This window comes from Cottoperca gobio, chromosome 8 (assembly GCF_900634415.1).
Source record: "Cottoperca gobio chromosome 8, fCotGob3.1, whole genome shotgun sequence".
Taxonomy (NCBI): domain Eukaryota; kingdom Metazoa; phylum Chordata; class Actinopteri; order Perciformes; family Bovichtidae; genus Cottoperca; species Cottoperca gobio.
In genome coordinates, this window is record NC_041362.1 from 10,335,591 (window position 1) to 10,361,292 (window position 25,702).

The 25,702-nt window shown below is 39.3% G+C and overlaps 4 protein-coding genes across 4 annotated transcripts in view; 3 read left to right on the forward strand and 1 right to left on the reverse strand.

Moving 5' to 3' along the window:
• Positions 1-3: 3 nt before the first annotated feature.
• whr1 (winged helix repair factor 1) lies at positions 4-2,565 on the forward strand. Its single transcript, XM_029437385.1, has 7 exons — positions 4-152; positions 695-790; positions 884-1,026; positions 1,115-1,350; positions 1,527-1,624; positions 1,748-1,895; positions 2,273-2,565. Exons 2-7 carry the CDS (start codon positions 697-699, stop codon positions 2,316-2,318), a joined length of 765 nt encoding a protein of 254 aa, XP_029293245.1. The 5' UTR covers positions 4-152; positions 695-696; the 3' UTR covers positions 2,319-2,565.
• Positions 2,566-3,781: 1,216 nt separating this feature from the next.
• LOC115011622 (ras-related C3 botulinum toxin substrate 1) lies at positions 3,782-10,262 on the reverse strand. Its single transcript, XM_029436764.1, has 6 exons — positions 9,721-10,262; positions 8,068-8,139; positions 7,599-7,716; positions 7,251-7,313; positions 5,858-6,017; positions 3,782-5,448 (listed from the first exon to the last, which is right to left on the reverse strand). Exons 1-6 carry the CDS (start codon positions 9,753-9,755, stop codon positions 5,318-5,320), a joined length of 579 nt encoding a protein of 192 aa, XP_029292624.1. The 5' UTR covers positions 9,756-10,262; the 3' UTR covers positions 3,782-5,317.
• Positions 10,263-11,553: 1,291 nt separating this feature from the next.
• On the forward strand, positions 11,554-13,669 carry smim10l3 (small integral membrane protein 10 like 3). The gene is made up of 2 exons (XM_029436765.1): positions 11,554-11,944; positions 12,748-13,669. Exons 1-2 carry the CDS (start codon positions 11,765-11,767, stop codon positions 12,766-12,768), a joined length of 201 nt encoding a protein of 66 aa, XP_029292625.1. The 5' UTR covers positions 11,554-11,764; the 3' UTR covers positions 12,769-13,669.
• A 7,950-nt stretch (positions 13,670-21,619) lies between these two features.
• cyth3b (cytohesin 3b) overlaps positions 21,620-25,702 on the forward strand; it is a 34,178-nt gene continuing 30,095 nt past the window's right edge. The window contains exon 1 of the mRNA XM_029437717.1: positions 21,620-21,909. Within this exon, the coding sequence (XP_029293577.1) occupies positions 21,891-21,909 (19 nt within the window). The 5' untranslated portion in view covers positions 21,620-21,890. The remainder of the gene's footprint in view (positions 21,910-25,702) is intronic.

Consider the following 25,702-nt stretch of genomic DNA (forward strand, 5'->3'; position numbering starts at 1 on the left):
CAGTTTGTCCTCCAAACCGCTTGGTGGTAGCCGCGACACATCCGGCAAAGAACCGTGATAAAGAAGACTTTTTAAGTTGTCAGTTGGCGTTTTGGCATTGAATGGGGACGAAGCGATGTGGATACTATATTAAGGTTATAAGTAGCTACTAGGTAAGTGTTTCAACTAGTTTGACTGGTCAAATATTTGCTTATGTGCTCAGTGAACAGACAAAGTATCATTAGCTAGGTTAGCCAGCTGCATCAGCTTGGCTAACGAGAGACACAAACAAGTGATTGAACCGGTGGGTCGTGTGTCCCATCGAACTGTGTTTTCCACTTGAGTTTTTTTTCTCAGAGCTATAATTTGGGTTGAAAACCTAAAGTGTGTAGTTGGTATCGTCAACAGTGGAGCTAAGTTTCTGCCCAGGTGATATAAGCTAACTACCGTTAGCTAACGGAATTGTGCTATAACACTTTTTCGTCCTGATTTCAAAAAACAAAAACAAAGGGGGCACTAAGTGGCGTTGATAAACAACGTTACCAAGTTAACTTATTCTCTCAGCAAATGTTTGCAAGTGAGGGGATGTCATTTATAGTATAACTATTTTTCTGATGGCCCAGATACAAATCTCACATTGAGTTGAAGAGCAGCTGTCTGGGCGAACAGGTTCGTTATGCAAGTCTTGATTTCTCTTCCACAATTTCTCCTACAGGTATGAACAGGAAACGGGCTCTGATTTCAGAAACTTTCAAGGTGAAGAAAAGAAGAAATGGCACACAGAAGTTTGGAGCTGTCAGTGATGGGGATGGTAGGTGTGACTGCTAAAAAGCTAACTACAATTTTGTTGTGATCTCATTAAAGCATGTGAAATGTACTTTCCATTTGTTGCTTCAACTCAAAGGACCGACTGACATCAGATCCACCCTTGAGTACCTCATGACACTGTTCCCCAGGAAGATTTTCAATGACGCCTTGCCTCAAATTGTTCTTAAGCACCAACTCTACAGCATTGAAAATGACAAGACTTTGGTGGACAAGGAGCTGGTAAGACAACTCTTTAGTCTCCGAAAGGTAATTTGTGTATCCATCTAAATGTAAAAATACAACCCACTGCCCTCCTTGTGGTCCATAGAATAAACTGCGGCAACAAGGAGAACTGCTGATGTTCCAGCTCGGGTTTGATGCAGACACGTTTGGGCTGGTTTTTGCTTCTGATTACAAGGCCAAAGTGTTGGCAGGAGAGGATGGCAGAGTTACACGAGCGACGGTGGAAAGGTTTTTGGAGAAATTACTGTCTCCTTGCACAGAACTGAGCTTCAGCAAAGACAAGATGCTAAGGGAGTTCCTCTTCACAGACTCTGAGATAACGTATGTAAGACTCCGACCCATCTTGTGTTCTTTTTATTTTTTTATTCTTGATTTTTAGCAAAAGATTTTGTTTTGAAAAACTTCACACTTAAATGGCTTTATTACGTGTCTCATGGGTTTTGTAGCTTTTTACTTTTACAAAGATTGAGCACATACTTTATTTGCTCACTCTCTAGGCAGCTGGTTAAGTCAGGGGTCCTGACTGTGAGGGACGCAGGCAGCTGGTGGCTTGCCATTCCCAACTCTGGCAAATTCACTAAGTACTTTATACAAGGTGAAGAATAATTTGCTTTTAAAGATGTTGCATGTAAATTTCTCATCTTACAAGATATTTGACAATGCGTACTTAATTGGAGGACTTTTTGTTTTCTAACCATCTTACCTCTTTTCCTGTTAGGTCGTAAAGCAGTGCTCGGCATGGTGAAGAAGTCTAAATATAGTGAAGTCTTAAAGGCGGAGCTAGAGGAGCGGAAAACAACCTCTCATGTGAAATTCCACATGAAATATCACATCCATGATATTGTTGGTGCAGAGCTGGTCGAGAGGTAACATTTGCATGTATACACGTTGCATGCTTCTGAAAAGTCTTGATTTTCTTTTTTTGCAGTATGGTTACAGGTTAGTGTTGACCTAGCTGTCAAATGAAAAGGGCCGGCACTTTATGCAGCTGCTCTCTAATTTATGATCCTCTCAGTTCAGTAATTGAGGGTTTTTGTTACTAGCTTGAACAACCCTCAGGCTAGATAACTGGCTCTCAGGTGTTAAAATATGTGCTTGTCAAAACCTTCATAAACCAGAAAGCTTGAGCCCTATAAACGAATGTTTTTATTTCTATCCACCAGTGACTCTGGCTGTTGGGATATCCTACACTGTTTGTTACTTAATTTACTGAATGAAGTCTTTTTTGAATTTTTATTCCTAGCATACCCACAACTTCAGGGACATTGTTGCGATTTGTTGATTCCTGAACCACAGCAACATGACTGAAATTGGTGCTCGGTTGAAGTCAATGACTGACTGAAGATCAGAAGATTTACAAAGATTGTGAAAAGTGTTTGTATGAGGGCTGATGGCAATTTAATTTAAGGTTTCAGAGTTTGATTCTGTGCCAAACGCTTTATAAAAACCTTGTGGGTTTATGAATTGTCAATTATGTTGACATGACCTTGTGAGGTTTTGATTTATCTTGTAATAAAACGTATTTTCTTTCCCTCATATGTGAGTTATTACTTATGTACACACCATGGAAGCACTTTGATACAAGTGGCTCCTCTGTGTGACATTTGATCAGAACCTGAAACTGCACAACTGTCACAGAAAGCTCAATAGAAGTGCAATTGTTTTTATTTCAGATGTCAGATAGGGTTAATTTAATATAATTTTAATCTCCTGGTCACTTTATTTGCGATCCAATACAACAGATTTACTACTAATTTAATATTAAGACTACAATGTTCAATTCTTAAAAACTGTCAGACATGTTAATTAAAGTGCTCATCACTGAGGTCGTAGTTAGTGGTGGTGTTGCACTGGAATACATTGTATTGAAATATCTGATGTTCTTCCCTCATATTTGTCAATAAGATGTGCAAAACATTAGACACCTTCTATATAATGTAGTCAACTTCCACAACAATTCAAACTATAATCTCTCTTTAATACCGCCGATAGTGTCAATCTAATTGAATAATATCTTTGTGAAGGTCGTATTAGATTGCATTACATTTTACAAGTTTATCTAAAAAAAAAAGTAGAAACTGGTTGTATTTCCTGTTGCGCTTAATAACTGAATGAGGATGTGCCTCTGGTCTGTTTTATTTGTATGATCAGGTCTTTAAATAAATAATGAAACATGATCTCCAAGTTGTTTAGATAACAATGTGAAAAGTATTCACTTGTATAACAGATACTGGTCCTGCCGGACACCGGGAAGCCTTTTTGACATCCTGGGTTCATCCATACTTTCTCTTTTTTGATCACATTTCTGTCAAATGTTGTATTTGTACTATGTTGTTTACCCTGTACACACATCTATTGCAGTTCTGTCCGTCCTGGGATAGGGATCCCTCCTCAGTTGCTCTCCCTGAGGTTTCTTCCATTTTCCCCCCTTTAATTAATTTTAATTTTTTCCTTGTACGATGCGAGGGTCTAAGGACAGAGGGTGTCGTAACCTGTACAGTCTGTAAAGCACACTGAGACACATGTCATTTGTGATATTGGGCTATACCAATAAATTTGATTTGATACAAGCTTTTCAAAAAAAAAATAACATTGCTCACATTAAAAAAAAGTTTCTAACTGTATTTAATCTGAAGCCTCCATCTACATTTTCCAGTTTAGTTTTAAGGCATCAGCTCTACTCATTGGCGTAAGTCAAGATTTGTGTTGCATTAAATATGTGGTTGCAATGTCCAACAAAGAGGCAGAAAAGTCTGTTTTACTTGAATTTATTGGCTTTTTCAAAAAGTGACAATAGCTTTTATCCATAAAACTAAAGAGTCACAACATTGGCTTGAATTATACCACAGCTTGATGTCTGAATACAATACAGATGAGCAACATGTACCTAACCCCTGATCTAGTAGTTCAAATACATTTTGTAAATAGGCAAAAAATATAACTGTTGCAATTCTAATCTTAGTTTTCAGTATATGTTGCACATACAAGCTATCAGCATTAATTACAAAAAGCTAGGCTTGTAGGGAGATTAAGGTAGCGTTAACTGAAGAGGTAATAAACAAAAGGATATTCATAGTGTTAGTTTAACAATACAGTGAGTGAAGTGTAACTTTTGTGAAGAAAGATACAAAACAGTCAAATCACATGATTATAACAAAAAGATGAGTACACTGTATACTACACCATAACCGACAGTAGCATTGTTACTGTTATTAGCAGGCATAAATGCTCTTCTTAGTGACATTGCTTAGCCAGTAGTGATGCTGTTATTAAGAAACAAATACGCTGCACAGAAGGTTTCTGATAAATGCCCGCAGAGCATTAAAGGTGCTCTTGTTCCCCGCCACCAAAACAGTTGTAATCCAATATCTAATAAAGTTTTCAGCGTTGCACTCCTGGGCAGCTACACAGTTGAGACACTTCTAGGGAATATTGCAAAAGAGGAAAGAAAAAAATACCATAAACTTGACCGGTCCGATTGGAGCCAAACACATAAAATACTGGATCATTTAGATTTATCAGGGTATAATAGCACAGTTGGTGTCAGAAGATCTGTTCCCAGTTTGAATTTTCAGTACGTCTCAGGCGTCGTTCATTTTACAAGAATGGATTTACATGAATCATGTGCTAGGACTGAAAACTAGCTAACTTGGTGAGAGATTTATGGTGCACAAACAGTAATTTGAGGCAAAAAGAACTTCACAGATGGTTACTTCAAGTTCCTTGTTGACAGAGCGCTGATGTGTGACCGCACTCACAAAGTGAATATAACGCCTTTGATTATGGTGCTGAGCAAAGAGCAGCACACAAGAGCAAAGGTTGTGTGAAGGTTTGAGACAATAGGACGATGGGTGTTTTTTTTCCTGTTAAAATACAGCACAACTGCACAATGTATTTGGCAATATTTCTTCCACTCAAAACAAACAACCAAGACTGTAAACAAAAAAAGGTGGACAACAAGTGGAGGAACAAATTGAAAACATTCCACGGTCCATTTATTTTTTTTACAAAACATCCAATCCATTTTAGAAGGCCTCTTGTCTATACAGTATGTTGTTGGGAAAGAGCTCGGGTCTATAATCTTCTAACCCCTTTTCCGAAATCTGACCCTAGGTCAACTTTTTTTCATGGAAACGGTTGGTATTACCGCTGTAGCTACACTTATGGAAGGAAAGAATCTGAAGTACATTGTTTTGCGTGTGTATACTGGTGTGTTTCTTCTGTGTTTTTAGCCACCCCTCACCACTAGCGGCCATGTTCCCCTGTAACCGTTCCAGTAGAGGAAGTCTTAGAGGAGAGAGCACTTCCTGCGATTCTTCTTCACCGGTGGAGGGCAGAGGACGGCCCGGATGGCCTCGTCGAACACAGTTTTAAGGCCACGTTGAGTCAGGGCTGAGCACTCCAGATACTTGACAGAACCTGAGGAAACCACACATCAAATATTCGTTTTCCTTTATATATTGTTTATGTTATATATTGTATATGTTTTAAAAAACGTCAGAGAAAACAAGGGTTGTCCTCGACTAAAGAAATTCTTAATTGACTAACACTAACAGACAATTTTGCAGACGATAAGTGTATTTTATCAACACATCTGTAAAACTGAGTTTCTTTACAAAGAATTGTGCAAAAGCTCCACTTTAAATCTTGTGTTACCAGAGATGGGCTCATACATTTCACGGAAATAAGTCGTTCAGCCTGAATAAGCATTAAAAATGTAGAAATCTTAAACCACTAAGACTAAAACAACCAATTACTCAAAGTCGACTAATCAACTAAGAGAGGGCCGCCCTAGAGAAAGCTCAGTGACGTTGACATGTGTCGTTACCGATCTCTTTGGCCATCGCCAGTCCTTGGGGATATGTAATTGGAGCGAGTTTCTTCTCCTTCAGCTTCTCTATGGTGTCCTTGTCATCTCTCAGATCCAGCTTGGTACCCACCAAGATGATGGGAGTGTTGGGACAATGATGTCTCACCTCAGGGTACCACTGCACAGAGACCACAACATCAAGAAGTTAGGGGTTTAACTTTACACACTGTTGTATGTTATCTTGAACATGAAATTCCTAGAATGACCAAAGGGACCAAAACAGTAAAGCTGTGGCCCGGAAATCCAAAACAATGAGCTGAAAGAGGCTACGACGCTCCGGGGAACGGCAGAGTCGCAGGATAAGATCATGTTGGTTCATCACTAAGAGTGACTCCCTTCACATACAAGTCATGGAAATCATTGTTAGCACAACAATTATTGATAATAATGTTTTGAAGCTGCAAACCAGAACGTTCTACACATTTAAACTAAAGCCACGTTTAAGAAATGACCACGAGCCCTGTAACAAAGCTGGTTACTAACTAGCTCTGTATTTGTTTTAATCCCAGAAATGAGCACAAGATACTGTTGATAATCATGAAGACGTTATTGCATTAACCCAGGAAATTCTCAAATTCTAAAAGTAAAACAAAGTGTGGAGATTATTATGTACATGTTGTTGAATACGGTCAGAGTTTGCAAGTTCTAGTCCGGATCGAGTATGGGAAATAAATTGATTGAGTCCTTTTACGTTCCTTTATGAAACCTTGAGGGTCAAATTGCACCTATTGATGAAAGGGTCAGCTCAATCTGACAAAAATGTTGTGTTTATAATTTATTGGGAGCTGATGGGAAGATACTGCACTCAGTATTGAATCTATTAACATTTCATATTCACAAAGTTGTCTCGTGTTCCCTCGAGCTTCAGTGATGGACCAACAGACATCCAGAACAAAAACAGCGCCGCGTTAAAACCGCACAATGGGCTGCGTTGTTAGAGACATGTTGTTTAAGACACTGGTGAGACAATACGATTCAAGTAGTCAACTTCTGGTATGACCACACAGTAAAGAAGTGCTCTGAGCGACATCAACGAGCATCTTTTCCTGTAAAATCGGTAACAAACGCAAACGATCAACACAATTAGTTTTCTGTGTTCGGCTGCGTGAAGGCAATACCTCCAGTTATATCTCCATTAATAATTCGTAGGGCAGAGCAAAACTATTCAACTAATAAACATGTCAGTCTGTGCTTCTTATGTGTCACTTTATTATCAACTCAGTGCTTTTGTTCATGTAAAGAATGAGATGCAAGAGAACATATGGGCCACAATAAATCATTACAAATCTATGAGTCATAAAAGTGACGCACACAGATTTACAGCCTCTTTACAACAGCGGCATCAACTCACCTTGGCACGGACGTTTTCGAATGAGGCGGGACTCACAAGCGAAAAGCAGATGAGAAACACATCCTGGTAAGAAAAACGAAACAACACATTCAGAGCCAATAACAACCATTTACTGTTAAGAACAGTAGCAATAAAACCCTCCTGTGTTAAGGTCTCACAAAAAAGGTGTGGCCCGTTTCTTTCCCCGCAGCTTCGTTATTCATTCAAGGTTTCCAAACTTTCCAAATGGATTACATAAGAGTGCCAGTGACTTCAAAATAAACTTCAAGGCGAGCACCACACGTCAAAGGGAGTCACAATAAGTGAAATATAATACAGCATTGTCTGGCTGTTTTTATTTTATTGTACCGTCTGTGGGTAGGAAAGTGGGCGGAGTCTGTCGTAATCTTCTTGTCCTGCTGTATCCCAAAGGCCCAAGTTCACCGGCTTCCCGTCAACCATAACATTGGCAGAGTAGTTGTCGAACCTGCCAGAAGTAATGATTTGAGAATGAGTTATACAATATTAATGCTGACATAAATTGTGACATAAACTGTGTCCACATATGGTCTGGAATCAGATATGGTGCATGTTTTCCTGGTAACTTCCTGCAACATCATTTTGCCTGAATCATTTTTGCACTTAGTTGCAGTGCACAGCATATTGTGAGCTGTTCACATACAGTACCACTCTTTCATCAAAAAGGCCATTAAAGAATAAGATGCCACCTTAATAATGCAGGCGACTGTAGAGGAAACAAGGGTAGAGGCAAATGATGGACCCCTAAGTGCTCATCGACTTTTACTTAAATAAACAAGGTCTCCAGTCAGATACTCACACTGTGGGGATGTACTCTCCTGGAAAGGCATTGGTGGTGTAGCTGATGAGCAGGCATGTTTTACCCACAGCTCTGGAGGAGAGAAGAGGAGGAAAAACGATTCATTTTACATTTATTATTATTTTTAAAAATGTAAATAGGCATGCAAAAAGCCATTAAAACTCGGTATGAATTGATAGGGCCTCCTATCTTGTACGGCTGGACAGCAGTTGTGTCTACAAATAATAATTACTATCATTATCAATTAATCTTGGGGCACGTCCAGCTGGGAGACCTCGGGGAAGAACCAGGACTCGGTGGTGAGATTATATCTCCTCACTGGCCTGGGAACGCCTCGGGATCCCCCAGTCGGAGATGGCGGATGTGGCCTGGAGAAGGGAAGTTTGGGGTTCCCTACTGGAGCTGCGGCCCCCGCGACCCGACCATGGATAAGCGGTAGACGATGGTTGGATCAATTAAAATAAGCAAAAATATCAGAAAAGGGGGAAAGCTGTCAGTCATAAGTTTAACCGAATTCAGATTCCTTGTATTGTCCTACTAATGATCCAAGAGAGATATTCAGTTTCATATGAATAAAAAACACACAGCAAGAAACCAGAAAATATTCACATTTGAGAAGCTGTAACCTGTGAACTTTTGGCATTTTAGCTCGTAAATTGGTTTTACTTTCTGTAATTTTATGTCAATCTGCCAATCTTGTGAGTGCTTATCAAAAAACAGATACTGCTAAGTGAACCTTTACTTTGGGAGAACAGACGTACATAGTGTAGACTGAATTTATTTTATTTTGCTATGCATACAAGGTCACTAGAGGAAGTGCATTTGCCAAAGATAAACAACTTAGCCGTTGTAACCTTTAGTATGAACTTTTTTTTTTTGCGCAAGCTTCTCAAAATCGAAAATAATAAATCAAACGCAGTCATAGGCCCACAAATGACTCTGCTGCTGTGGTATTCACCACACCCTTTACAAGAAGTTATGAGTATGTTTACCTCCCACATAACGTTACCCATATGAATCTCAGTCACAGCTCATTCTTTAATCATTGACCAACATGTAGCTGCTGCAGACAAAGCCTACATAGTATTGCATTGCTTATTAATAATAGTTTGTCTTTTAAGAAGCTTTAAAACACGCCGCGAGTGTAACGTAACAGTGCATTACACAGCAACTAAAACCAACACACAAACAAGGTGCTTAACTCTTAACATTTCTCAATTAATAAGTAACTAATGTTGCCCAACTCAAACTTAAACTCTAGTAGGAACGATATGGGAACTGCCCTGTGATGTCTGACTCACCCGGGAGTGAGGAAAACACTAACCAAATAACTTAAATCTGAAGATTAGCCAACCACTTACATAGCTTTCTTTGTAATGCAATAGTTTGCCATACCAACAATATTTCCTATGATTAAAAGTTAATTACTCAAATCATCTAAAGATAAAAGTTAACTACACATGTAGCATAAACAGGTAGTTAAAGTGAAAGCTTATTAGCTAACCTTACCCGTTTGGAAAATCTGAAGCAAAATGCTTTAACGTTAGCTAGTCTGATGACAGCATTTTAAACTGGCCTTACACTTTGTTATTCAAGTTAAATATTAGGTGGGAGGCACATACTAAAAGTCAGCTTGTTAACGTTATAACTTACCCATCTCCGACAACGACACACTTTATGGCCTGCATTGCGCCGCAGCTAGAGGAATGCTAAGTTAGCCCGGGAGCCAGCTAACGTTAGCTCACAAGTCTCTTTTCCTTTGTCCGGGAATACTCGCTGGTGAAACGCCCAAACAGCGCTTCGCTAACGGCCTTCTGTGGTACAACGGAGCTCCTGAGGTGTGGAAGAGCTTGTAGGGAACTTACAGTAACTTATCTAGCACTTTAACATAAGTTTACTCAGAAATCCACTTGCTACATTCCCATGCTTTCGTGGGCTGATCGGGAAGCTATGAAGCAAAACAGCGGCCACCACCCCTGAGAGGAAAAAAATGAAGCTAGCCACCACCAGATGGTGCATCCGGTGCGCTGCTGGGATGATACGCCCTCAGAAACTTTAACGATCTAAAACGTCCTCAAAACAAGCAGCAGGCAGTCCACCACTGTTTAGAAAGTCAGGAGGTGTACATTTATCAGACAAAGTGTGTCGAGAGGTAAGTCTTTCTTTACATACATTTTGATACGGCCACTTAAGGAGATAAAAGAAAATAACTAGTAAGACGGACTATTCAGAGTGTGACACTGATTGCGGAAATTACGTTTGATATCAAGGACTGTGCCCTGAACCTGCCTTCCAGGAACACCCCTCCCCGCGATCAATAGTTTGTTTGTACGGTCATCTTTAGATAGCATAATTTACACCTCTTTTAGCTCATTTATATATGTGGATGTAGGTATATCTGGATGAATGTATATATGCACATATAAATACGTGGGTTCATACATGTGTGTTAATATATGTATGCGTATATATGGATGAATATTAAGTTTCTTGCTCTATTTTCTGTTTGTATCAATGGATGTATAAAATACATTTATAATGATAATAATATTAATTGCAAACATGTAAATACATTTGACATGTTGTGGTTTGATTGAACTTAATAATATCTTTAATAATATAATTAAGGAAAAATGCTTAAATAAGTAGATCAGAAATCTCATATAATATATAAAATACCTCAAGAAGGTATTTTTGGGCATCTCTTTTTGGAGAATTGAAACCCTGTGTTGGAGATGTTGAGATTGGATATTGAACATTCGTTGCTATTTAAAAAATTGGTATTACACAAAAAAATACTCTAAATGGATGTTGAACATGTTATAAGGATTAATTGATTAGTGGATTGACAGAAAGTTAACTGCCACTTATTTTGAAAATCAGTCAACAGTTTTTCATTTATAAAGCAAAAATGTCAAGCATTCACTAGTTCTCAAATGGGAAGATTTGCTGCTTTCCCCCATTCATTGTATATTCTGGCCTTTGGACTGTTGGTGGGATAAAACGCATTTCTTTTTACAACATCACCCTGGATACTGGGAAATAACTATTTTAAATACATAAATACAATAAACTATGATAAGATATGAAGATGATAACTATTTGATGATAAATAATAAAGATACACTTCTGGGCACAGAGCAGTAGGCAGCATAGATCATTGATAGAGTAGCAGCCCTACAGATATTTAAAAATGTGTTTGTCTTAAATTTATTGATGAGGAAATTCCACATCCCTAAAAATAAAATGGATTATTCGATATGTCAACTGAGACTTTTTTAACTTTTTAAGTGTATTCATCTATCGAGAAAATACGTTCTTGTTATAACACTGGTATGCACGCTATTTGCTTGTATATATGTTGTATGTAGGTACTGTTCTGATCATAAAAAAATAATAATCTAAAATCTGCCTTGCAGTCTGAAGTCAGGGAAATGTCCATAGGAGAGCTTTCATCTTCCGTATGTGTTACACCGTTATGAGTCCTCCCGTCGACCATAACAGGAATGATCGGTAGAGAAGCTGTTGGGGTGGAGCAACTCTGCCTACACAACCAGCACAATAAAAATGGAGCTCGGTGTCAGACAGCTATAGAAATATGAACTGTCACTCACCAGTCAGCACTTTACTCGTTTGTTCGCCTCACTAACTGACACTGTAACCGTAGTAACTAACCGCCCGGGCAGACTTCGACTGTATGGCGGGTCTGTCTTATTTAGTGCTCCGGTTTTCGGGCTCCGCTGGTCGGACTTACGGAGTGTTTTCCAAAGGCTTGACGAGGACTTTGTTGATATTTTTTGATCTCGCGTGGCGACTGCGAATCAGATTCCCTTATATCTACCTGGTCGCTTCGATGATGTTTAATGTCAGATTGCAGGTAATTATTCAAACCCTCACCCCTCCCTAAATGATCTGTTTACAATAAGCCAACTGTATCATGACAATACGAATATTTTCGGTCTGCTCGTTTTTATTTTATTTTAGATTTGTCCTCTCCAGATAGATATTAGGTGGATTTTAACTATTTAAAGCAGTTACCAGTTTATTAGGTACACATAACTAAAACTAATGCATTATAATAAAACAGACCTGTAATACATCCTACCTTCATGAAAGTTATATTTTTCAGTGTTTTGTTAAAACTGTGTTGATTCACTGATTGGCTGTTTAATTTGATGACTGCAGATTGTGGTGCTGTTAAGTTATAGGCAGGTGTTTCTAATATTGTGTCCACCCCATTCACATCAATGAGGGTCGACTACATATTTATTTGGAGTTATATAACACTATTAGGGCTTCAACTATCTTATTATTATGGATTAATCTGCCAAATACTTTGTCTATTAGAGGTCTGTGAAATATTAGAACATTTTTAAAAGATTGTAGCCTGACTGATACTGGATATCGATATTAGGAAGTTATAAAGTCCCATAACGATATATTGCCTGAAAGTATTTGTATCAATTGAAATTTAATTTGGTTACGATTTGACTGACAGTTCAACTGCTTTTAGTGCCAACTAAATGAACCTTATACCTAATAAACTGTCAGCTGAGAGCATGCTGCGGATTCAAAGTGTGACTTTAATGATGTGTTAACATTTCCATGCATGTCGAGAAAGATACTTGTGTTATCCATTCATTGTATATGTTGCCTGACAGTCTCCTAATCTCTTTACAGGTCCACATTGAAATCCACTGAATCTTCAATGCCTGTATTTGGACTTAAATTCAATACATTGTGGGCAATGCCATGTTTCTGCCCTCTAAAAGAAACTGTGTGGCACTGCACAGCGACGCGAAGGAAGAGGACATTTAATTCTGTGTGACCATGCAACAAAGTGACACACACGGCTGGTTGTTGCAGTCAGCCCTCGCTACACGAGCCAAGTGCCTTTGCATGGGAAGCACGGCAGTGAAGTCTGCAAAAATGAGCCGCGGTCATGTGTGAGGGAGGAGGGGGAAACAATGCCTCACGTTAACCCTTTTAACTCGCCACCAGAGAACCAGGAGCTGCTTGTCCTGGCCGTGGAGATTGTGTCGTATGACAGGTTGATGACTGCCTTTTCTCTCTGGATATCGAGAACTCTGGCGTAGATATGAATACGGATGATTGTTACTGTGGTACTTTGTAGCTACTCTTCAATGTCTGACATGTATGTTTATTAGGTGCTCAGTGTCAACATCTGACTTTAATTTAAAAAGTAAAAATCTACACCGCATGGCACAAACAAGCATGTTTCTTGTCCTCTGTGGCTCGGGACACTTTATTTGGGGTTAGCTGTATAAGCGGTACATCTTTTATTATAGGAGAACAGTACAGCTGCCACTACTGGAAACGTCTGTTATTAAGTGCAGTCTCAAAGGGAATCACTGCATGTTTCTTTGTGTTCGCACACACACGTCATCTCACTCATTGTTCTTTCTGCATATCAGTGGCACTGGAAATGCAGAGTTGGTGAAAAAAATGTTACCTTCAAAGTTTTTTTTTTAGCAGCATTTGTTTTTATTTCTGTGGAAAATGTGAGTGTTGGGTTTTGAAGTCACAGAAGTGAGGGTAAGGATAATTGAATTTGGGAAGTAATAAATGAATGAAATCACTATTATCAGCCTTTTCTGTCATTCTAATAACATTTCATTTATTGCCTAGGCTTGCTAAACTGCCTTCTAAGAAGACCGCTAGGTTATCCCAAGAGTTTCTCATATATTTGGGAAAAATGTTTAAGAGTGTTTTTAAGCACTTTTGCTGTCAAAGTATGTACTGAAATAATCATTTTATGCTGTGCTAATAATCCAACAATTTAGTCCTTTTATTAACATTTTTATTTTATTTTTTACCGTTTACTCGTGCTTTGAACAACAGGTATATAGCAAAATGTGAAAAAAAGAAAGAAAGTCTAATCCCTTACACTTCGCCATATTCTCAACCCAGAAAACAATATCAGCATTAGTTTTACTCTAGTTTGAGGTGAATTAATTTACATTGCTCATAATCCACATAACCACTACACTCAACATGCAGAGGATGAAACTGAATTAAAAGCACCAAAAGGAATATTTATAAATAAAACTTACAGGATCATAAAAATCACATCTCTCCAAAACAATGAGCTACTTGAGACTCAGTACATATAAAACACAAATCAGAAATGCATAAGTCATCATCCAATTGTATTGAAACTTTTTTTTTTGCCTAAGGTTACAATTTAGGCAAAAAACCTAAAACATTTACATTTACTCTAACAAATAAAACTTCCAAGCTTCCATTCAAGGCTCAAATGTTGATCAAATAAAAAGTGTCTCTTTAAGGTGTGAAACTGCCTTCATTTCCCTAAAATGTAACCCCTTGACCTTTGGGATTCTTTTCACCTCCCTTGACACATAAAGCTGTGACATTTCTTTTAAAATATCTATTATGAGCTGCAGTACCAGATCTGTCCACACGGAGGAAGCAGCAGGTCACAGTATTGCATCCACCAACACACATCATGAGCTGCAAGTTCTCTGAAGAGGATAAACTGGCGGATACAGGAGGGAATTACACACATAATGAAGTCATAATGTTACAAGAACCATATCTGTCATATCAGTTTTCCTTTTTTTTTTTTTACAAAATATGTCATCCATAACTCTACTTCTGAAAAGAAAAAAAGTGAATTGAGTTTGCACTTGTAAGTAATATTTTGCTTCTTCTTTCCTTAATCTACATCAATTAAGAAACCCTCTGTGTTCCACCTTTGTACTTGTAATGAATGAATCTTAGCCAGCAGACCCATGTGGCACCTCCCTTGAAGGTGCACTTGTTAATTTTCAGACTGCTGACAGCAAAATGTCCCCAGCAAACTTATCCTAACCAGTCACTCTGACGCCAGGCTGCAGAGTGAAACCATCAGGGGTTGCCAAGGCAACTGTATTCCTCCATGTGACAGACATACCAACCCCCCCCCCCCCCCCCCCCCCCCCCTTTCTCTGGAAAAAATAGGATTTAATTCTTAGGGATTTGCCGGAGGAAAATATTTTAATAGGGTTATCATAGAAGAGAGAGAGGGAGAGAGATCTATAGATGAAGGATAAGTCGGGTTATCTTTACTCTGTTTTTGCCAAACACCATTTGTACCCTCAGAAAAAAAGGGTTGTGGAATAAAGATTAGAGAGTTTTAGCCTTTGGCATCTGCTGCAGCTCACATGTGTTTTATTTGAGTGAGTGTAAAAGAGTGATAATACTGCGACTGGAAATGGCAGTAGGGATTCAATTAAAGATGTAATGCAGTATATTTAATTCCATACACATTATTCATGAACTTTAAACAGTTCATTTGTGAAGGATCTTGAGAGTTTTGTATTTCAGTATTTAAAAACTTCAGTGGTGTTACGTTTATCCAGGTTGGATCAAAAACAGTTTTTGCCGAGTACAGATGAGTTCCTATCAGTTTAATGTTGTCTTTTAAACTCCATGTAAGATGGTAGACTGAGTCTGGTGGTTGAGTTCTTTTCCCAAATTCTAAATGATAAAATGATAAATAAATGATAAACCTCCTATCCTCAATAGTAACACATCTTCTCTCAGACTCAGTAGTTTGTTTAGTCAAGCTTTAAATGAATTTAAATGATGTTAATTATTTAGTACTTGAGTTTTGGGGTCCATGCATCAGTTTTGTGTTCTTCCTTCTCTGCCTTAAAGGAATAGTTTGACATTTGTGAGAAATGTAGTTATTTGCCGATATTTATCATGTATATGGATATGTTTATATGTATTTCTCGAAATGTCAAACTATTCCTTTAAAACAACCTACTGCTTGGGAAACATAGAATATATCACATCGTTTCTTGGTATAGCACCTAAACTAGGTGACACTCTGAAGAGAAAATCCTGAACTACACTTTATGACAAAGAAGCAAACATTTCGCTCAACAAATCCACTATTTCATTTATTTTTTGGCAACGACAGCTTTGTTCTTTTTTCCCCGATTGTCCCTGTAAAGTTGAACCACAATCACGATGGAATTCTCAACACCTCACATTGTAACCTTTAGATAATGGGTCTGTTGCACTTCATTTTGAAATAACAAAGTGTTTGTCTGCCATCAACTTTCTGCTTCGCAACCAAACAGGAAGTAAGGCCTGTTTTTAATTAAACGAAATTAAACTTCATATGTTTGCAAAGTGACTCCTAATGTGTCAAATCACAAATGTTTATTCGCTTAACAAACAGCATTTCTATTGTGACGTGTGTCAGTCATGGACATTTATAACGTACACACATTAATACTCCACGTATATGCATAGAGAATAGATTACTAATGCTAAATGTAATCAAACATTAATCCTTTTTTTTTTTAAATCTCTGATGCTTTTAGTCTTTAAACTGATTTATGTTGATCCCTCTCACCCTCAGTTTGAGGTTTTAGCGTTACTGTGTGTAACATCCTATTTGTGGTTTGTTTAAATAGACCTGAGTTACACCTTTTATTTGAATGCCGCTGATACAGGGACGAGAGGCGTATGCAAAACGTTAAAAAGGAAGAGATCAGGTGTTGAGATGATGCTGACCTCAAAACTGAATCAAAGGAGTGAGAGTGAGTGGGGGAGGAGAAGAGGAAGAAGAAAAACAGAGAGAGAGAAATGTGGAGGAGGGAGATTTGTGTATTTGCTGTAATTATATTGTGGGATTGAAATAGGCCACGTAAGTAAAAGAGCATTCAAATATGCATATCATTTAGAAGGTGTTAATGTGACATTTTTCTGTTTTCATAACTTCATTTCTTTATTATTTCCATTCCTGCATTAATGTGTTGGACAAATGAAGTGTTATATAGTGCACGGAATCAGCCTTATAGTAATTACAAGCTTTGTGCTTGACGGTCACAAAAACAGCAAATATTACCTTTGATTTTGCATCATTTTCTTTCTAGCAGCAACAATATATTAAGGAGAATGATCGGTTAAAATGTTCTGACTGTCGGCTGCATTTGACTTAACAGGTTCATTTATATACTACAGAGGATCATGCTTTTATCTAATGTCAGTGTTTGATCCAGCATGTTGCACTGCTCTGTGCTACTATTCTGCATCCTGATCTCTCTATTGATAACAACTGAAATGACTTACTTTGCGTAACCGATGAGTTTTGGCTAATTTGTGTGTTTATTCCTGTCATATTGGAGCGTAAGGGATGTAAAACCTTTCATAAAGCTCAGTTGTGACTCCTAGGAAGAATAACCTTTATAGCTTCTTATGTAACCAAAGCAGTTCTAGGGGGATTGTAAATTTAATGTGGAGAAACACACACACACACACACACACACACACACACACACACACACACACACACACACACACACACACACACACACACACACACACACACACGCAGCTTCACGTACAAGTTCTCGGGTATACACTGCTGCCTTTGTGCCAAGCACACAGAGTCCAAATAAAGACTCTACTCATATGTGCAAAAAATCAACTAAACTTTGCCCTTCAATCAGATGGTGGTCGCGATACAGAGCTGGATATAAAACAAGAGTGAAGGAAGGAGGAAATCCTGCTGCACTATGCATCCTGTGACCTTCTGTCACACACACCACAGATTAACCCTTTCACCTTCCACAGCAGGAAGGAGGTATGAAACCTCTGTCACATCCCCGGTTTACAACAGTCTGGGCCATGATTTGGGGCATAAACACAAAGAGGAAGATGGATGGGAACTCCCAAATTCACCTCTGAATCAGCAAAATATCCGATAATATCTCTCACAAAAGGCAGCTAAAAGGACTTAATCAAAGTATCTCTGTCTCTTCAATGCTTCAGCTAAATAACCTCAACAAGCTACTACAATTAACTCCTCACTGATCCCTCTTACAGTGTATTTACAGGTTCAGATACCTTCAGGAGAGTTTAGAAGCTTTAGAAGGAGATTTCACTTGATTACATTATGAAGGAAGTGATTTTGAGGAGTTGGACATAGAGAAACGGAGGTTGCTTATGTGTCAGCGTGCGTATAATTATGGGTTGGCCAGTTTAAAAGCGAGGAGGTGATCACCCTCCGGGAACTGCCGTGGTGACTGGAGCATATGAAGTGACTGCTCAATCAGGTCACGTGAAGTCGGTCAGGAGTACCACAGACGTTTCCCAGGATGCTCGGCCTAATCTGCCAGACGTGTCTCCCTGAGGCTACGCGTGCACCCTCAGTGGCACGAGACACAGACAGCACCAAAAAGCCCACACGTGTTCACTTCAAGCCGCAGACTTTCACCCCGTGATGACTTTGTGGCCATTGTTCTGTGGTTTTGGGACAAGAAAGAGTTTGCCTTGCACCCTCTAAAGATGACTGAACCAAACTGATATTTTGCTGATTTTAAAGCTTTGAATTCATCGGCGAGGATATCTGGGCCACACCGAGAGGTTTTCTCTCATGACTCATAAACACATTAGCATGACATTTATGTGGAGTAGAGCGTACTGAGTGTGTTTTCTGTGTCAGAGAGACAGACTCAGGAATCTAATTTCTTTTAATGGAGCACACTACTTCAATGAGGATGCCTTGCTCGACCGGGTCCAGCACTGACATAAAGGGACAGTAACATCGTATTTGACTAACCATATTCCCAAAGCTATCGCAGACATTATGCATATGACCTATTTTCCACTTGTAGCAGAGAAAACATTCAAATCAGGGTTTGCTCCGTGTGATAACTACTTTGCATCAATCCCCCTCGTATGTAAAACCCGGGCCAAAACTGGAGTGGCTTCTCGCTGATTTTTTCTAAACATTTCCTTTTTTATTTAGTTTTGGTCGTACATCTAAAGGAATGTAGTTGTCTGAAACACTGCCTGGATGCATCCAAATATCTGATATATTCACCAACCTCTCACCTTAGGGCAGTGTGAGCAGTGCGTTTATGCAGGTGTTACTTCAGGATCTCGCTGTTTAGGTTTCCAGTTTCTCTCTCTCTTGTCATCCGGCACCAGACTGGATCGTGCCGGATCGGGGAGGTTTAGTGGATTGTGTAATCCTGCTGATTTGAATTTGTGAGAAATGATTCATTTGAGCTACTCGGTTTCTGCTCATCCCCTATAACCATTACCTTTTTGGAAGATGGTGAGGCCAACTTAAGGTATTTATTTTATATGCTATCAGCATATCAACCCATGAAAGGGCAACTGATCATGCATATTACAATTGATGGTTTTATGCAGTTTTACAAATGTTTAGAGTTGCAGTTTCCAAACCAAACCAAACCAATCTGATTGAATATGAAAAAGGAGGTAAATCATTAGCTTCTTCTTTTACTTTTACGGAACAAATGCGACGGTAAAGTTATAGCCTTGACCTCCCGACCGTAACTTGTTTAGGACAGAGGAATGATAATGAAACATTTGTCCAAAAGAGACACCTATGAATAAACAAATGAACGAATACGCTGAAACATCTGTTCATGCTTGACCATTGGAGTAATGCACACAGGAAGTGAGACCCCCTCCTTCTCTGCGGAGGCAGGAATGCAATAATTGAAACCACGTGTGTTGTAGAAACAAGCTCTCTCTCTAGTTCTGCGTGTGTGTGTGTGTGTGTGTGTGTGTGTGTGTGTGTGTGTGTGTGTGTGTGTGTGTGTGTGTGTGTGTGTGTGTGTGTGTGTGCGTGTACTTCATTCCACCGTTTCCCAACCTGATGCCTCTTTTTGTTTATGTAAGAGTCTCGTCCACAAGCCCTCATAGTCCGATCTGAAATCAGTCTTTTATATTTGTATATATATGTATACTGATGCTATTTCATTGTATTTTGAACAGCTGTGTAGTTCTTTTAAATGAATTTATATTAATTAAATGTTTACATATGTTTGAGGCAGGCATGTGTTGTCCGTGTAATGCTCTATAAAGTGTTTTGCACTGTCGAAACATTGAAGGATATGAAAGAAAACCTGGAGAGGTCAGCGTCCGTAGCCTCACTGTATATTACAGCAAATGAATAGTCTTCTGTGTGGATTACAGTTAAAGGTTCAAACCTATCACACCTAGCTGAAACTAATGCAATATAAAGAAAAAGTCCTGCAATGAATCGTAGCTTCATGAAGGTTATAATGTTTAGTTTTGGTTCAAACTTTTTTAGAGAGCCGTTGATTCAACTGTATGAACATTTTAAAAGATGTAGTTTGTGGTGCTGTTGAACTCGATTGCATTATACAGACAGGTGTTACTAACATTTAGCCAAAATATTAGAACAACTCTCAGTATAACACCACTGAAAAACTACTTTAATCAACACCTTCACAAAGGTATTTATGGAAGGACTGTTGCATTAGAATCCATTAGTTTTAACAAGGTTTTCCTAATAAACTGGCAATTGAGTGCCAGAGTGAAAAGAACAATACAATTATTATAGAAAAATACATTCAAAGCCTAGTACGCTTCATATACTGACACGCAATGTGTCATGTGGTTAGAAAGAGTCATCCACATATCAGAAAATAATCTAATGTGGCCAATATTAGGATGCAGTGGTGTAAGTAAATTAGTACATTTACTCATGTACTGGAAATGGAAATGGCAATTGAGGATCTTGAATCCTCTTTTAATGGTCACGCACATGTATACATCACAGCACACACAGTGAAATGTAGACTCTGCAATTAATCCATTTTAGTATTAGGAGCAGTGGACAGCTATTGTATACAGTGCCCGGGGAGCATGGTGGGGGTGCGGTGCCTTGCTCTAAGGCTTATGCTACTAACGTGCAATTTTGAGGTAGTTGCACTTTAAATATTCAGTATTGAGTATTATTACTTTTCAGATTAGATTTTATGGACAAAACACATAAGAAGCTTATGCAATATGATGCAGTGCTTTTCCATATTACTTAAACTGTGGTGGTGTATACAGTATCTACAATTGGTGGCACAACGTGGAGTAATAATATCCAATGATTTAATGCATTATTAATAATGTAACACTCTGAAAAGGTGTTTCTGCACAATGAGTACTTTTAGTTTTAATACTTTCAAGTACATTTTGCTGAATTTTTTTAGGATTCTGACTTGTAATGGAGTATTTTTAGATTATGATGTTTCTACTCTTACTTCTTCCATCATTTATATTAATAGCCTCCTGACATACATTTAAATGTATTCTAATCAATTCCAGTAATTGCTATCAATTAATCATTTAATTAATTGAGGGATATAACCAAATGTCATAGCATAATCAAGCCATGTCGTATAATCAATAAAAACATTATAGGGGAAATTTGTTTGATAATAATCTCACTATTGCCGGGAGTCACGTGGGCGTTGATCAACGATGAACGCTGACGCCCAGCACGGGCTGTGTAGCGGAGTTGGGATGGGATTAACCACGACTGTCGATTTACACAGAACACCACAAACACTTCCTGTTGTTAGTTTCAAAATAAAATAAAATGCTGGATAAACCCCTTTTAACTATTTTATTTTGAAGACAAAATTACTTATACTTCCGACATGGCTATGATGTGTGTTGGCCAATTTGACGCAGCCATGACAACTACTCTCCTGATACTAGTGGAGTGAAGGCGTATTTGTAGGGATAACGATAACACGCTCGACCAATGTGGGCAAAAAGACGCCGCTGCTGCTACAGACACACAGCGCTCACTGACTGTCGGGAACCGGAGGGACTGTAAGGCGTAAATGGCCACAACATTTCGTAAAAGAAAGACGCTGCCCGTAAAACGACCTGTGTACCAAATGCATCCTGGACATTAGGACGCGTATTTGCTGTTTATTATAGCCCCCTTTTTTGCACAACGGAAGTTTCTGTGACCGATTTTTGATTTAAAGACTGCCAACATGGAAGAGGACAACCAAGGTATGATTCATTTAATGTAATTCAGACTAATGAATTGTAGCTGTTTCAATACTAACAGTCAGGAGACATGTGCCTCTGTAGCCTGCTGCTGCTGCTGATAATAATAATAATAATAATAATAATAATAATAATAATAATAATAATAATAATAATAATAATAATAATATTTTTTTAAGGATAGGCTACTGACTTCGCCTATAGTTTTAGTGATTTTAGACTAGACATGGAGTTAGTTTTATTACAGGCACATGCAGCAACATTAGTCTCATCTGTGCATATCATAGAGGTCCACCTACACAGTCATCAATCATCAACATTTTCTGGTAGATTACTAACATGAAGTTACCTACTAAATGAGCAGAGCCCCCTCACTCATGTTGTGTTATGATGGTTTTATGAGCGTGCCTTATGAGCTAGATGTGTGAATCTAGAACGATTGACACCTTTCAGGGTGATGATTAAGACGCAACAAGGTTATGACCAGGCTTGAATGGATCAGCATGATGACTGTCAATGTATCAGTGTCACATTGGTGCTGTGGCCAGTGAACTTGTGTTTATCTGGCTGTGGGCTGGTTGCTGGTGTCTGGTGTCACTCTGGCCCAACAAGTCCTCTCACTGTCAACCAAGCATAGCCATGAGACACGGATTCATTTATTGACTCATGACTTAAATGTTGGCACAGATGTGTCAGAGGAGGCTGCACACTACACCCACTGCACAAAGTTCAGCACCGGGGTAGGTTTAGAAACTTTTGATGTCAAATGTTTTGAGACTTTGAAAACGTGTAAATCCCTGGTTCCTGGCAATAATAAGGACTACACTATATAGTTGCATTGTTTATTCAGTGTAATAAAAGAAGGCAACTTTAAATATTCTAATATGAACTTTAATCAATAGATGGCTGCTTTTCCTACAGCCATGGACAGATAATCAGACAACATGCTTCTGGACACAGACAAGTAAAAGGTCACTGAGCAAGACACCCAGACTGAATCTTTGTGGTCGTATTGTGCAGACTGTGGATATTTCATTGACTTTCCAACAGTAAATTGTAACTGTTAATGTAACTTCATATAGAGGTTCTTGTGCAGGGGCCCCTGGGCCTGTAGCCGGTGGGCCTGTTCAGTAGTTCATCCAAGATACTAACATGCCAACTATGTATCATCGACGGACTCTGGTAGAGCGGGCCAATCAGATTTCAGGGGGGGGGGGGGGGCTGTGCCACCCCTCACAACCCTTCTGGCCCTGCCCCTGGTTCAGCAAACTCTGCTAAGCCTGTAATCATGAACTGAATCCTGCAGGTGAGAATCCATTGCTCATGTTGCCTCACCTCTGTAAGTCAGTTGCATTCAGTCCCACATGTTCACTGCTGGCAGAGCTGTAGGACGTGACTATTTGCTAGAGCATTGCAATGCATCGCATGCAAAGCTGTCATTGTGCTGTTTGCGGCTGGCCTGGCCTCCAGTGGTGGCACACGTCAGCACAGCCCCACAGACAGACATATGGTGCTGTGATGCCGACCAGGGATAGCTGACAACAGCCAGGAGCATATAAACACACACACACACACACACACACACACACACACACACACACACACACACACACACACACACACACACTCGCGCACACATACTTGCATATACTGTATTCATGGCTGCATGCTGACACAATGATATTCACACAAATTAAATTTCTCCTTTTTCCCTTATAGTACTGTTTGCAGTGAAGATAGATGGATGGATCATGACGTAGAATTACAAGTGTGTGTGTGTGTGTGTGTGTGTGTGTGTGTGTGTGTGTGTGTGTGTGTGTGTGTGTGTGTGAGAGATTTACGCCACAGTCTTCTCTGTCATCTGGTGTTTAGTTTTGTGTTGAACAGTTGGGAACATTATCCACAAATTGCTTTTTACTTTTTATTAGAACAACTTAACACCCACACATCCACACATGAGCCCACAGCATAGTTGGGCTCACCGGGGGGTATTAGAACAAAGTAGATGAGTGATCATGGACCTACTAAGTATCAGGTTGGTTGACAAAGTTCAATATCTGATAGTCATTCCTCACAAAGGGACACACACACATTTTTGCAGGCCACAAGTCGAGTGAGAGGGAGAGCGGTGGATAGAGTGAGATACTGAGGTGTCAGATGGAGAACAGACAGCGAGTAGGGCGTGAGGATGGAAAGAACGTGTGACCACAAAAGAGTGAAAGTGAGACAGTCATAGTAGCAGTGATGGTGAGATGTCTGAGAGGGAATGAGAGCGCGAGACAAGAGATGTGTGTGGAGGGGATAAGGGGGTGGGATGAAGTGCCAGAGCAAAGTTGGAAAATGGCCAAAGACGTATGGAGTGTTGCCAGTGAAAGACTGCGAGGGAAAGTGGTGGTGGACTAGATATTCTTACTGAATCAGTTCTTCAGTGTGTTACAGGAGTTTCTCTCAAGGAAAGTCCTTATTTTCCATCACAATTAACTCAGTGACCAGCGAGCTGCGTCCGGCCATCCATAACCATAAACCAAACCATATCATACTTTTGATGGGGATTAAGTTTTCATTTCTTTTCCATCTTCTGCTCTATGTTTTTTTTTTTATTTCACCTGCTTGAAATCTTCTCTGTTAGAAAAGAGACCTGGTACCATTACTTTACACATGATTGTTTTTCCATGCTAGCGGTGTGGCCCTATGGAGGGCAAGTGTGGTTGGCTGGTTGGTCCACCACTTTGTTCCAGACAGAAATATTGTGACAACTACTGAATCGGTTGGCATTACAGTTTGGACAGACAATTCTGGGTCCCCAGAGCATCAAGCTGACATTTTCTCTAATGCCACCATGAGTTTGGTGTTTGTGGTTTTCATTGAAATGTCCCAAAAACATTTGGATGGATTGCCATGAAATCAGCTGAAAACTAGCGTTGAAATTTCAATTTGTCCATTACTTTGATTTATGACCTGCAGAACTAATGACAACCTCAGTTGTACTTTCTGTTTAGTGCTAATTAGCACTAAATAATTGTAGGCTAACACGCTTAACTAAGATGGTGAACATGATATTATACATGCTAAACATTGTGAGCATGTTAGCATTTTCCCGCAAGCATTTGGATGAAAGCACCGCTGTGCCTAAGTGCAGCCTCACAGAGCTGCTAGCATGACTTTAGACTCGTAGGCTACGTTTAGACTGCTGGCAAATCCGATTTGTTTCTCAGATCAGATCTTTAAGACAGACCGCACTGCAAGTGACCAGATCGGATTTATGTGTCCAGACATCGCCAACCTATCTGCATGGGCTGCTGACGTAGCTACGCCAGTGACGCTTCTTTCCAGCTCAAAAGACACTTTGAAATCCAATTTAAGCGACCAGAGCCTTCTCCAAATGTGGTTTGGATTTCATGATGTTTTGCTGTCCAAACTCTCTAAAATCAATCTGTAAATGCCAAAAAGCGGATCTGAGCTTGTAGTCTGAACAAGGCCTGTGTCTTGTTTGTTTTCTTTCTCCTGTGTGATTCTCTATTTTCCTATATCGATTGTTGTATTATTCTCATATCAGTTACTTTTCTGAAACCACAGTTGGCCGTACTGCACAAGGCTTAGAGAAAACAGGTCCATAGTAATCCCTCTGACACGCATGACAGTCAACAATACAATGCCTTCTGCCACAACAGTCCCTCAATGGACAATGGGCCAGCAAGAGCCCACAATGCTTTGCTACAGTGAAGCCTGTCTGACTGAGCCGGCTGAGTGTAGCTAACTGTAACACATTCTGGTTCTGCATTACTGACTTTGACAG

What these genes read in the sequence shown, in the direction of transcription:
- whr1 (XM_029437385.1), top strand. Translation starts at nt 697, where the DNA reads ATGAACAGGAAACGGGCTCTGATTTCAGAAACTTTCAAGGTGAAGAAA. An exon ending in CTTTGGTGGACAAGGAGCTG is followed by an intron (nt 1,027 to 1,114) that starts GTAAGACAACTC and finishes TGTGGTCCATAG; the next exon opens with AATAAACTGCGGCAACAAGG. An exon ending in TTCACAGACTCTGAGATAAC is followed by an intron (nt 1,351 to 1,526) that starts GTATGTAAGACT and finishes CTCACTCTCTAG; the next exon opens with GCAGCTGGTTAAGTCAGGGG.
- LOC115011622 (XM_029436764.1), bottom strand. Translation starts at nt 9,755, where the DNA reads ATGCAGGCCATAAAGTGTGTCGTTGTCGGAGATGG. An exon ending in TGTGTCGTTGTCGGAGATGG is followed by an intron (nt 8,140 to 9,720) that starts GTAAGTTATAAC and finishes TCTCTCCTCCAG; the next exon opens with AGCTGTGGGTAAAACATGCC. An exon ending in GGAGAGTACATCCCCACAGT is followed by an intron (nt 7,717 to 8,067) that starts GTGAGTATCTGA and finishes TACTTCTGGCAG; the next exon opens with GTTCGACAACTACTCTGCCA.
- smim10l3 (XM_029436765.1), top strand. Translation starts at nt 11,765, where the DNA reads ATGGCGGGTCTGTCTTATTTAGTGCTCCGGTTTTCGGGCTCCGCTGGT. An exon ending in TGTTTAATGTCAGATTGCAG is followed by an intron (nt 11,945 to 12,747) that starts GTAATTATTCAA and finishes ATCTCTTTACAG; the next exon opens with GTCCACATTGAAATCCACTG.